General features: G+C 35.1%; 1 protein-coding gene across 1 annotated transcript; it reads left to right on the top strand.

Annotated features, from left to right (window-relative positions):
• The first annotated feature begins 5,912 nt into the window (after nt 1-5,912).
• On the top strand, nt 5,913-12,368 carry LOC149734602 (galectin-6-like). Its single transcript, XM_089879925.1, has 9 exons — nt 5,913-6,062; nt 6,503-6,591; nt 6,863-7,070; nt 7,730-7,858; nt 8,372-8,407; nt 8,481-8,563; nt 8,748-8,955; nt 9,248-9,376; nt 12,027-12,368. Exons 1-9 carry the CDS (start codon nt 6,030-6,032, stop codon nt 12,066-12,068), a joined length of 957 nt encoding a protein of 318 aa, XP_089736051.1. The 5' UTR covers nt 5,913-6,029; the 3' UTR covers nt 12,069-12,368.

The following is a 12,368-nucleotide window of genomic DNA, read 5'->3' as shown; positions in this document are numbered from 1 at the left end:
CGCACACACACGCGTTGCATTCAATATAACATTCCTTCGCTTGGAATTAGAACAATTTTTCATTCAATTGTTACGTAACGTGTCCTATCGCAACGTAACTATTAATTATGACGTTTTATAATATAACAATCGGGAGGAATGTGCCCACTGCCCAAGTTGGGCAGCCCAACCAACCACGAGATCAAAACATCGTGTATCAGCGTCACATTTTTACACTCTTTTTTACACTTTTTTTGCGCCGGCGTATGAAATAAAGGAAGACGCATGCGGTAGCATACATTCCACACGTAACAAACGAAGCAATCGTTGTGAATTTATTCTCGTGAAAAATGACGTAATGAAACTCTGGTTCTCGTGCGGCGCCATCAAACGATGTTTTTTGGCTTCTGTCCAAGCTCGACCGGGACGATACTTTGTAATATCATATTACAATTTGCGTTGGTTCTAATTTACTGATAGCGTCGCTCCTCGCTCTTATATTTGCACCAATTAAAATTTACATAATCGCGATTTACCTGCATTAAACTAATCATCAGAAACAAAAATTATACACAAACTACAGATCGTATGGAAGCGAATAAAACACGATTGTTTTCCAACAATCTCGTTTGTGATGTAACGATCGTAAAGGTTTATTCTGACGTAAATAATCGTTACATTATCCAAGATGAACATGCGTAGAAACTTGCTAGTTGCGCCACTGGCTGTAACAGTTATAAATATTTTTTTAATTAAATACTTTTTGTATGAATTTTACATTTTGCAACAATAGGAATTATGAAAAGCGAGACGCGTCTTTAACCGCAAACCACGTGTTCTGTATTATTTTGATTAGCGGCGCTTTTCGGCTGAATAGGAACGCATTCTCGTACGCCTTTCTCCTTGATGACGTCATAGGTGCTCGGGCTCGTGCCGAGCTTTTCGTTAAAGCTCGGCGCTCGGCGAACCCGAGCTTTTTCAACTTCAGCACATCCCTACTGCTTACATTAATATATATATATAGAGAGAGAGAGAAAGAGAAGCAACAGTTTAAATAAAGATTAATCCTTATTTGATTGCAACATGCAATCTTATATGTAAACGTATTTATTTAGTCTAATTTTAAACAAGACGAACCACGTTATTGTAGTAACTTCCTGTAGTAATTAACTAATTATGACATCATGAATCATGCAATCTTAGACGGTGTGTTCGTATGTCAGCGAATACTTTCCTATGTAGCTGTAGTGAATACTTCCATACCATAAGCATCACTTAATAACATCAAAGCTTTGTAGACCCACAATTACCAAAAGTACACTGCACTTCCTAAATCGTAAATCATATAAATAATAATTTTATTACAGAGAAATCAGGGCCCAATCTTTGGGTCAATCCTCTTTAAAGTCGACTCCCTCAGTTGTACGGGTCGTGTCTTTACGCACACTTTTGTTTCTATTAGAATTTTAAATCAATCAAAATAAATGGCTCGCCTGTCCGCTAGGTGTAGCGACCACGCTTATTTTCTTCCAAATAAATGTAAATATGTTTTTAACCGTGTTTTAACAACTGTTGTTTTGTCGCTATTTCCTGTCTTTTTGTTTAAAATATTTTTAAATCTTCGCTACCGTAATCGAAGAGACAAATAAAAGTTGTTATTATTATTATTATTAAAGAGAAACAAAAAGTAACTGTTACACAATATTTGAGAATCACTTGTCTTACACCTACATTTGCAACAACAAATTACAATAAGTTAGCATTTAATTTTCTTTTTAATGTAGTTATTAAAAAACCTGTCCATATTTTTAGCATGTTCTGCTCCTAATTATAGTTTAAGCATTAAAATCAGGACCAATTACCCTGTTTTTTAAGCATTGCGATAAATTTACAACAATCATTTTCATACTTGCTTATTTATATTATGACATTTTTTTTCTTTACTTACTTACATTTTAAAAGCAAATTAAACTAAAAAATTACCCTGAATTTGCAGTGTAATTTTTATTTTTACCTACATTCTACAGAGTACTAACATAATAATTTAAAACAAAAACTTGGCCGAAAGCTATTACTTAGTCCTAAAAAATTATGCGCGAAAAATACTTTATCAACAGTTTCGAAAATTTAGAAAATATTTCCTTGAATATAACCTATGTACCTCTCTTTTTGACACGTATTTAACACAAAAACAATACATAAATTTAAGTTATAAAATCGGGTAAGAGCATAAATATTGGTAAATTCATTGTATACTCTTAAAATTAAGTATACGATGGTAAATTTACATATCAGTATTTACTATTTAAATAACACGGCTATTTTTATCTTCCGCTAGGCGCTAATAATAACACCACAACCATTTTCGATGCCACGTTTATGACGTCAGAATGTAAATATTCACGCATGAGTAACTCGTGGAGTTATAAAAAATACAAGACGCCAGAGCTCTATTCACTGGGGAGGCATAAATATAAAATGATTGGTCAATATCAGAGTCCGTATATAAACATACGTACTCAGGTCAATAATATACGGACTCTGGTCTATAATATACGGACTCTGGTCAACATGTAAATTCATAGTACTTTAAACAGAGTACTATGGTACACGGCCTACTAGAGATAGTAGACCGTGTATGGTAAAGTTCTGCGACATTTTATGTCTGCATGTTGTATCACGGCCTACTAGAGATACGGCCTGATAATTCACATTTTACGTTTGAAATTAGAAGGCCTATTAGTAGGCCGTGGTTGTATTAAGTAGTTTTTCACTAATGTAAACTAACATTATTGATAACTGTGTCAAAAGCAATGGTAATACATGTTCATACATTAATATTGGTTCAAAGCTTCCAGTTCCAATCAAATATACGACATTCGCAGTTACGTTTTGGTAGTTTTGGCAGAACACTTAAATCAGTCCAGATTGATTGTTGTGTTGGATAGCGCGCCTTTAACCCATAGGTAATGGGTTCAAGGCTCTTTGCTGCTACTATTATGGCGTATGTGTCCTTGGCAAGACACGGCAATTGCTTCAACCGAGTGGCCATGAACGGGTTGTCCAAATTATCAACCACACATAAAAAATAAAAACAAATCCTCTCAAAATAAACCCCAACACGGTAACATAAAACTAGTTTTATTTTGTGAAAAAAACTAGGATATAACATGGCCTACTAAAGATATCTTTAGTAGGCCATGGATATAAACATGAGGAAAATAGGCAGGAGTCCATTTCACTTTAATTTGGTATAAAAACAACAAAAAATATTGTTTTAAAGTTATATATATAAAGTTTACAGGGCAACGAAAATAGCACAGCCGGTTAATTGATAATACTGTTGCAATTACGAATATGTTTGTTGTTTTTCTTTCGTTTCCCGCCAGTGTATTGTGACGTTATTTTGGTGTTTGTAATGAGAAGAAGACACATTACCCACGTTTTTATTTGCAGTTTAGTCTAGTTCTGTTTCAGTGTAGTGTGTTGTTGTGTTGTCTGGCGTTTACATACGCATCAGCGACTGAACCATGACTGTTTTAAATCTCCCTTAATAATAACCGTCGCTTTAATTGGTTTGGGTGTTGCCAAAACATTCTGTATATAGTATATTCAATTCGTATGAGAGAGCATTCATTAAGTTACTAACTAATCAGTCGCTTGTTGATTACGGCAGCCGAGTTGGAGCTCACTATAGCTTCAACAATGTTAATATAAAAATATTTCAATTTTGTGTCCCTTCTTTCCCCACATTGTAATTTTGTAGGTTTTTTATTGCTAACCTTAAAAAAGTTGGCCGTTATTTTAGCAATACATAATGGGTAATTAAAATATAATATACTCATATATAAAACAAGGTAATATAAGAAAAATAAATATATATTCGACATTCAGTCATTTGCACCTAAAGATAGTTTATGAGAAGTGGCTTGTGCCAAAAATAGTGTAGCAATACCCAATTTGTAGCAAAAAAATTAAATTTAATTTTCAATTTTCTGTTAAATATTTTTCAATGGTGTTCAAACAATACCTATTATCTATTAAACAAGACAAGGGTTTTTTTAGCATAATATAATGAAGGTAGAACATGTTAAAAGCTATAGCGGTAAGGCAATGAATACAATATTTGAACTTGACAAAGCATACAGTTTTATTTTGTGTTATTTACGTGTATTTCTAATGGTTAAATCACTTATTAATCAAAATTAACAATGATTTTAAACTGTCCCGACTTACCCTGTTTATTTTCGAATTTGTAAAATTACACCCGTTTTGCGAATCAGTAAAACACTCTTCGTGTGTTTTAATATATTTTTTGCAATTGTTGTCAATTTATAAAGTAATGATAGTACTAATTCGTTGTATCACCCAAAAACCGTTATTTGTTTTAAATTTGGAAATATTTAGCAATATGTGCTTAAGGGTCTCATCTCCCCAACGCTGCTATATGATAGAAACTGAATTCCTCAAATTCCCTCCCACGCTGATTACTTACTCAGTCTCCAACGCAGTGAGGTGGAGACGGGCGTGGTCTAAGTGTAAAGCAAGTAACCTACTGTGTCGCGTTAAGAGTCGGACGTTCCTTGTTTTTGAGCACGTTAGTGGTTGAGCACGTTAGTGGTCATATAGATCCTTTTTCGTCAGTTGTTGTTGTTGTTGTTTTTTGGACGACTTTTTTCCGCACTTACCTCAGTTTTCAATTCTAGCATTTATTCTTTATTCTCTTGATTGAAATCAAATCATAATATATATTTATAATTTTTAGACTGAATTTTCAGATTTAAAACCGCACGATGAGCGATTAATTAACGATTACTTTCCTTGTGCACTTTACGTAGCGGAAACACTGTCTGGCAGTTTGGCGGGGAAACGACGGCACGCGTGTTGTATCCACACAACGATTCACGACTGAATCAAACTATTAGCATTTAAGTGGGGACGCATTGAATGCACTACTCTTATACCGTATTATCATTAATCGTAATTGAAACAATATTTTTAATTCAACATCTTATGCTTAATGTTAACTCCTAACATTACCTGATTACTGCGTGGTTACGGTTTGTCAAAATTCATGAAAACAAACGTTTTTAAGCGACGACAACGTTAACTAGTGTAAGCTTACAATAAACACATGGTACAGGAGTTGTTCAATGCGTATTTACACATATTCTTCACCAATCACTCAATCCTCATACGTCATAAGTTTCATTAGTCATAATACATGTATAAATACATTCTGCCTACTGCTCCACAGTCACCAATGGCGACTAGAACCCGTTTTGTTGGTTACTTCAGATTTGTTTTTGATCGAGCCTAGTCGACCGTTGTAGTAAAAGGATTAATTAATACAGCAGGGTGGGGGTAGATGGGACACCTTTTCATTTGGTAGTAAACAAAAAAAAATTAATGAATTATAAAACCGTATCTTCACGACTTCCACAGACCGTTGTTAATTGTTTAAAACACGATCAGGCTATTTGGATATTATGTGTTAAAGGTGTCCCATCTCCCCCGACTCTACTATCTTATGCTAATTAGTTTAAAACGTGCTCATTCATTAGATCTGTGATCTCTTGGTATGCAGTTTTATATTACAATACGATTTTATCTGATCACGGGTGTTTTACGAACTTGAAGACTATACAAAAGTGTAACATATACATTCATCTAACAAAATAGTTTAATTCAAAACAATGTTTGGTAACTATACTGTTAGCTCAAACATGACAGAGCAACCAAGAATAATTTGCCTGCAGTGGGCTATACAGGAAAAGCTCACGACTTCCAAACTGCGTCTAGCGTTGAAAAACATAAACGACGGGCGGGCCGGTGACGTCACATTTTGTAATTCTACTTCTGCGCTTTCATTCCAGACGACGCATTGCTAATATTGACTTTTAAACAACCATCAGGTAATCGGATACGCCGCGAAATTCACAACAGCCAGGCTCAGAAACGTGTTTACCCGGTAGCCTATGTTGTAACAAATCATTGTATTTTAGGTCAGTTAGATTGTTTGATTTACAGAAAACTGCTGTATATTTGCAATGTTTCGAACTCAGCGTAAGTTGAACCGCCCGGTAAGTTGAAATTATAAATATTTAATGTATTAGTTGTATATCTGCGTTTTCGTTGCATTGTATATTCGTGTTGTCTAAGTGGAGAAGGTCAGTTCATTTCTGACAAACTCTCATCCCACTAATATGCATTATTGAATTTGGCGTTTTGAGCAATATATGTCTAGTTTATTTCTTTCAAGTGTTATTTGTTGCAAGGTTTTGCCAAGCAATAGCAGTATTCAGTGGCGTTATAAGATGTAGTAGGGTAGGGGGAATGGGAAATCTTTAGCCCACAATATCCAAATCGTGTTTTAAACAATTAACAGCGATTTATGGGAGTCGTATAAGGATTCATTTTTATAACACTTTGAAAGTTCTTCGTTTACTAGCAAGTTGTATAAGAAAATGCAGTTAAAAGGTGTCCCATCTTCCCTCCCCTACTGCATGGTTTTAATTTACAGGCTATTCCACTTGTCCAACTGCTGGATTTCGTCCCACGACCTGGTATGCGATGGATTGTTAGTGGAAAACCTAAACCGTCTAGCGAAGGGTAGGTTTTGTTATTTAGGTATTGGAGTCAGCTTCTTCATTGTGGTACTTACGAGGTTGAATCTACCGTGGTTGTGTATATAATTTAACCATAGTGTATTGATGTGTAGAGCCAACTATGGTTTAATAGCGTCAGGAAGCAGGATCTTCAATGTGCGGGTGGAACGAACGGAAATTGATAAATCACATTAAGCTTGTGGATTGTTTATGAAGCTCTACCAACACAGAACATTATTTCAAACATTTCTTTATTCATTATCACCTTGTTTCAGATTTAGCATTAATTTCAAAGTTGGGCCAGCAGAGCAAGATGACATCGCATTTCACTTCAACCCAAGGTTTGTCAAGCGACAAGTTGCGCGAAACGCGAGAACAAACAAGGCGTGGCGTTCAGATCATGAAGACTCGACTCCTTACTTTCCATTTGAAAAATACAAACACTTTCAAGTTGAGATTACGTGTTTAGCCGATGGGTTTGAGGTGATACTTTAATACCATATTAACCATACTTCTATGTAAAGACCGCTCACCACGTAAACTATCAGAATGAAGCTCGGTTTTAACATCCACCAATAGTGGTGATTTATGATTAAACTTAAATCACCCTGAAAGTTGAATAATAAATACTTGGAAACTTTTTGTAAGCACACACACCTATTAAATTTTCATTGAGTTACGATTTTCCAAGTAATTAATCTGTAATACGTGTGTAACTCACCAGCAGCCAACACTAGCAACATTCTAGTTGTCATTGGCAAACAAAGCACGCCTGCTTCCCAACAACACAAACATGCCACAGTATCTCGAAGGAAAAATGAACAGACTAAAAATTTAAATATATAATTTTTGCTCGAATGTCGCTTAATTAACCTCGATGCAAGACAACCATTTAAAAAAATATATTATAAGTGTCATGTTTTATATAACTTGCGTCCTCTTTTATTATTACAATGTTGTAATTTTTTTCAGTATGCTTATTATTGAGACAACTAGTTTGTAACAAACAACATTGTAGCAGATATCAATTCAGTATACCTTGCCATAAATACACCACACGCTAATATATTGGAGAGGCATTTAGCTTTGCACTCGCCATGACGTTCCAAGGATAAAGATAAATATTTTTCCTTATTATTTAGGTCAAGGTAAACGGGGAAAGTTTCACTAAGTTCAAACACCGCTACGACCTTCACCGTATCACACACTTAAACATAGATGGTCAGGTCGATGTGGATTCAGTGGAGTTTGGATACGTGGGAAACGACAGGGTAGGATATGTTTGATTAAATTCTAACATTAGTCGAAATCAGAAGGTAGTCAGAAATACTGCTTCATTTTTCCAGGGTTTACTTAATATTGTGTATAGGCTGTGTTAAAATGTATAACAACACGTTATATGTCACAGCATCGCGGATACGCCACTTGTATTAGAATACATTATATAGGCGTATAAATAATGTAGTATAGGGTGGGGGTAGACGGAACACCTTTAGCACATAATATCCAAATAACCTCATCATGTTTTAAACAATTAACAACGGTTTACGAGAGTCGTAAAGATACGGTTTTATAATTCTTTGAATTTTCATTGTTTACTACTAAATGGGACGAGAAAATAGAATGAATAAGGGTCCCATCTTCCCCCACCCTATTGTACAAAACGTGTGTACATGGCTAGAAAAGACACTCCCTCTTATAAGAGAGTGCGAGTAGGTTTACGAAGACAGCACATATCACATGTATTTTCTACATGGTTTAAAATCTAACATTATACCTTACAGAGCATCCAAGAACCGTTCCTCACATTTCACAACCCAGTGAGTATCTTTTACCCTTGACCGCCTTAACTGACTTTGATTAATCGTTTATTTTGTTAATGTTTGTCAACAGATGTCAATGTTTACTTTGCCGTTGGATCGCCGTCTTACTAGAGGATCTGAAATGATAATCACTGGACGAGCCACTGCCGACAAGTAAATTATGATTTTGTCGATATTACCATTTAAATTTTGAGACGTGTCGCACGATTTTAATCTTGTGTTGTCCCATTATTGTACGTGGTCGATAATATTTGTTTGGTAGTTTTGTTTTCGTACATGCTTATTTGGGCATCGAGGAAGTATTTAGGGAAAATAAAATAAATTTTCTGTGTTTCAGGTTTGGGTTCAACTACCACTGTGGTCCGGATGCGACATACGATTATGCTTTCCGATTTTCACCAGAATTCGGAGCTCAAAGAGTTGTTCGTAACTCAATGGTCAGACAGAAGTGGAATCCGAACGCTGAGTTCATTTCATCTTACTTTCCATTCAGACAGAGAGAGCTGTTCACCATACGCTGCGTTTGTCATAACGATAAGTTCTCGGTCAGATCTTTGTCCATGTCTTACCAAAGGCGTATTTTAAATTAAATTTAATTATGCCATTTGTCAGTGATTGTTCAGCTTTCAGTAAAGCCTTTCCAATTATTGATCGATTGTTGCACGGTCACGCCTTTTCTTGTAAAGGCTGTTAAGAAAAAAAGTTATTTTTCAAAAGTGTGCATAAAAGTCTACTAATTCAAAAGTGTGCATAAAAGTCAATTGTGTAATCTTACTTTGTTAATATACACCAGTACACAAACAAATTCGTACAAGGCATTTTTAAATCGGATGACAGGTGTATGTGAACGATGTTCACTTCTGCGACTTCACATACAAGGTGCCGCTCTACCGTGTATCTTATTTTGAAATCGATGGCGGGATTGACATTGAAAACGTCACTGTTCAATGGCAACCAATGGATGACGTAAGATTTTCAATTTTTATTGCTGTTTTTTAAAAAACTTATTTTAGATTGCGCGATATCATAATTCCAAAACGTTAATCCAGCAAATGTAGCAAAATTTAACTTACTTTTAAAACGTCAGTATTTTGCCGCTTCCAACAAACCTTAGTGAGTTCTTGTACCACTTTATATAAAGACTATCGCATATGTATCGGTGTCTCGGTTTCTTAACTTGTTGTTGCGAGTCATATTATATTGCGGAGCGGGATTTCCCCCTTAGAGTGACTCTGGTTTCTGCTACGTCAGTTGTCGTGGGACTCGTTATCCTGTTACAGCATAGTTTGAAAATGCAAAGGATTCATATTCTAACCAGTCATTTCCTCTATATAGTACAATGGGGGAAGATAGGACACTTAAGCACATATTGCCAAATATTTTTAAAGTCAAAATAGATGGCGGCTTTTGGTTAATACCACGAATTAGTACTATCATTCCTTTATTAATTGACACCAATTTAATAAAATATAATAAAACACACGAGGAGTTATTTAACTCTCCGCACAACAAGTGAAATTTTACAAATTTGAAAACACACAGGATAAGATGGGACAGTTTGGAATCATTGTTAATTTTGATTATTAAGTGTATTTATAAATAGGAATATGCGTAAATAACAAAAAGAAATAATAAGGTTGTTATATGAAGCTATGAAACTAGTTTAATCGTTCGCACACGCAAACTAAAAAAATCATTGGCTTTACTATGACTTGGCGAGCATTCAAAAAATGGTACCTTACTATTTCGCATTTTTTTAACCTGTTCAAAGTATACTGTTTCTATTTTACATATTTTTGTAATATTTAAAAACAGTAATCAGCTTTGACGGGCGTTTTATAAAGTCGTGATAATACTGTCGAATAATTCTGTAACCTTATTTTCCTGATTATCATTAAATGGGGGTCCGGAAAAGAAAATTAAAAAAGAGTCTCGTCTGACAGTCCCATTTTCCCCCACCCTACTATATTTACTTTTTTTTAAAGCGGGGTTAGTGGGCAAAAATTGCTCAAACGCAGTAACACATAAAAGGTACCACTTCATCCAGCAGCACAAACAATCACTTAGTTAGTATATAAAGATACCGCCCATTTGCGCAAAAGGACCGCTTCATAACTGTAAGGTCCGCATCTAAAATAGTGAATATAATTTATACCTTTCAACCATCTCTTTGATTGAAAAAATAAATGGCAATTTAACATAGCTGGAATATGTGGTTATGTTGCACACGGAGACGTCCTGGTACCAGGGTGCCAAAACTGATTTTAAAAAACTGGAAGTACGGCCGTTATAAAGTTATTAAATAATATTAAATTTGATCTGGCATAAAATAGGCTCTATTGAAACTAAAGCGTAGGAAAATCGCGTTTATCAATTTGTTCTTTTCATTTAAAAACCTTATTCAAATAAAATCAAATTAAAACAGTTAGAAATGTAAAATATAAAAGTAAATAGATATTGCAACACAAACACGCGTTGCGAGTAATAGAACGTTCTATCACGTCGCCTGTACCAAATGTGACTGCAGAGAAGAGTCGATGACCAAACGGTAAGGCAAGGTTACAAGAAAAGGAGCCAACGTAGGTTCACCGAGTCGTGACGGTATAAATCACGGAAAACAATAGCGGGGACGAATTACGAACGAATAAACAACGTGGTTAAATTGAAAATAAATGAAACACCACAAAGCCCTTACCTATATGCGTAGTTGGCCTTATTTTATGGGATGGGGAGGAGATGGGACACCTTCAGCACATTATATCCAAATAGCCTGATCGTGTTTAAAGAACGGTCAATGGAAGTCGTGAAGATACGGTTTTATAATACTTTAAATGTTCTTTGTTTACTATTAAATAGAACGTAAAAACAAAACAATAAGGTGTCCCATCTTTCCCCACCCTACTGTTATGTTAAAAGTTGGGTTGATGGTTTTTAATACACAATTAAACAATGTGTCGTAGCTTGACTCTTATCTTCATGTGGCGATCCGTGTTACTCTAATGCGGGTTTCCCCCTTGAGAACAACTCTGGTTTCTGTTGTATGCGTTGTCATGGATATTGTTTACCGTCCCGTTGGTCCTGTAGGTAAATATTAGTTGCGAACACAAAAGCTAACCGAAAAACGACAGTCGTTAAAAACACGGGCGTTCTGTTTTATATACCTCGTGCCTGTTACCGAGATACCAAGAATGTAATTTTGTGGATAATTGTTTGTGGGATTTTTTTCTTTTTGTATATGGCTGACATTTTAGACAACCCATTAGTGACCACTGGGTCCACAACAAAATACGTACTTATATGGTAAGCTCGTGAGCAAATGTTTAAAGATATACAGACTCGTTTATATTCAATCAAATTGATCCGTAACCCTTCCGTTAGGTTTCATTTTCCGCAACTTTATAAATAAGAACGTCCAGTTTTAAAATACCCAGAGCGATTTATTTGCTTAATATAGCGGATGGAAGCGTTGGTTTGTATTATTAAAATAAGCGCTCGGGATATTTGATATATGAAGCCACCACGTATGTATAATGCATGCACTTACATAAATGTATTAGTTATACCGTTATCGTTATGTAAATGTGATAATGATGTCATATCTGTTTTAATGTTTCAGCCGAAGGTCCAACAAGAGAACTGGGGAAAGCCCCTGTACTGATCCAAAGTACGTTTTTTATATAGAGGATGGTGAAGATGTGGCACCTTTTTATTATACTTTCATGACTCATTTGGGAGTAAACAAACATCATTTTAAAAATCATATCACTATATCCTAAGGACTCCCATAGACTGTTCTTAATTATTGAAAACACGATCAGGATATTTGGATATTATGTGCTCCTACTATATTATGAATTTTCAAAACGATATCGTCAAATACTTTAATTAACTGTATCATGTTTAATTGTTACTTACATGCTGGACGTTAATGAATTAATGTTAATATTGATCAATTATT

This window comes from Ciona robusta, chromosome 6 (genome assembly GCF_009617815.1).
Source record: "Ciona robusta chromosome 6, ASM961781v2".
Classification (NCBI taxonomy): Eukaryota; Metazoa; Chordata; class Ascidiacea; order Phlebobranchia; family Cionidae; genus Ciona; species Ciona robusta.
The sequence above is the reverse complement of the archived record's forward strand: the minus strand, read 5'-3'. Positions and strand labels throughout refer to the sequence as shown.

Excerpts from the sequence above, each read along its gene's own strand:
- LOC149734602 (XM_089879925.1), top strand. The coding sequence starts at position 6,030 with ATGTTTCGAACTCAGCGTAAGTTGAACCGCCCG. Across the intron at positions 6,063-6,502 it reads AGCGTAAGTTGAACCGCCCG|GCTATTCCACTTGTCCAACT; the intron begins GTAAGTTGAAAT and ends TTTAATTTACAG. Across the intron at positions 7,859-8,371 it reads GATACGTGGGAAACGACAGG|AGCATCCAAGAACCGTTCCT; the intron begins GTAGGATATGTT and ends TATACCTTACAG.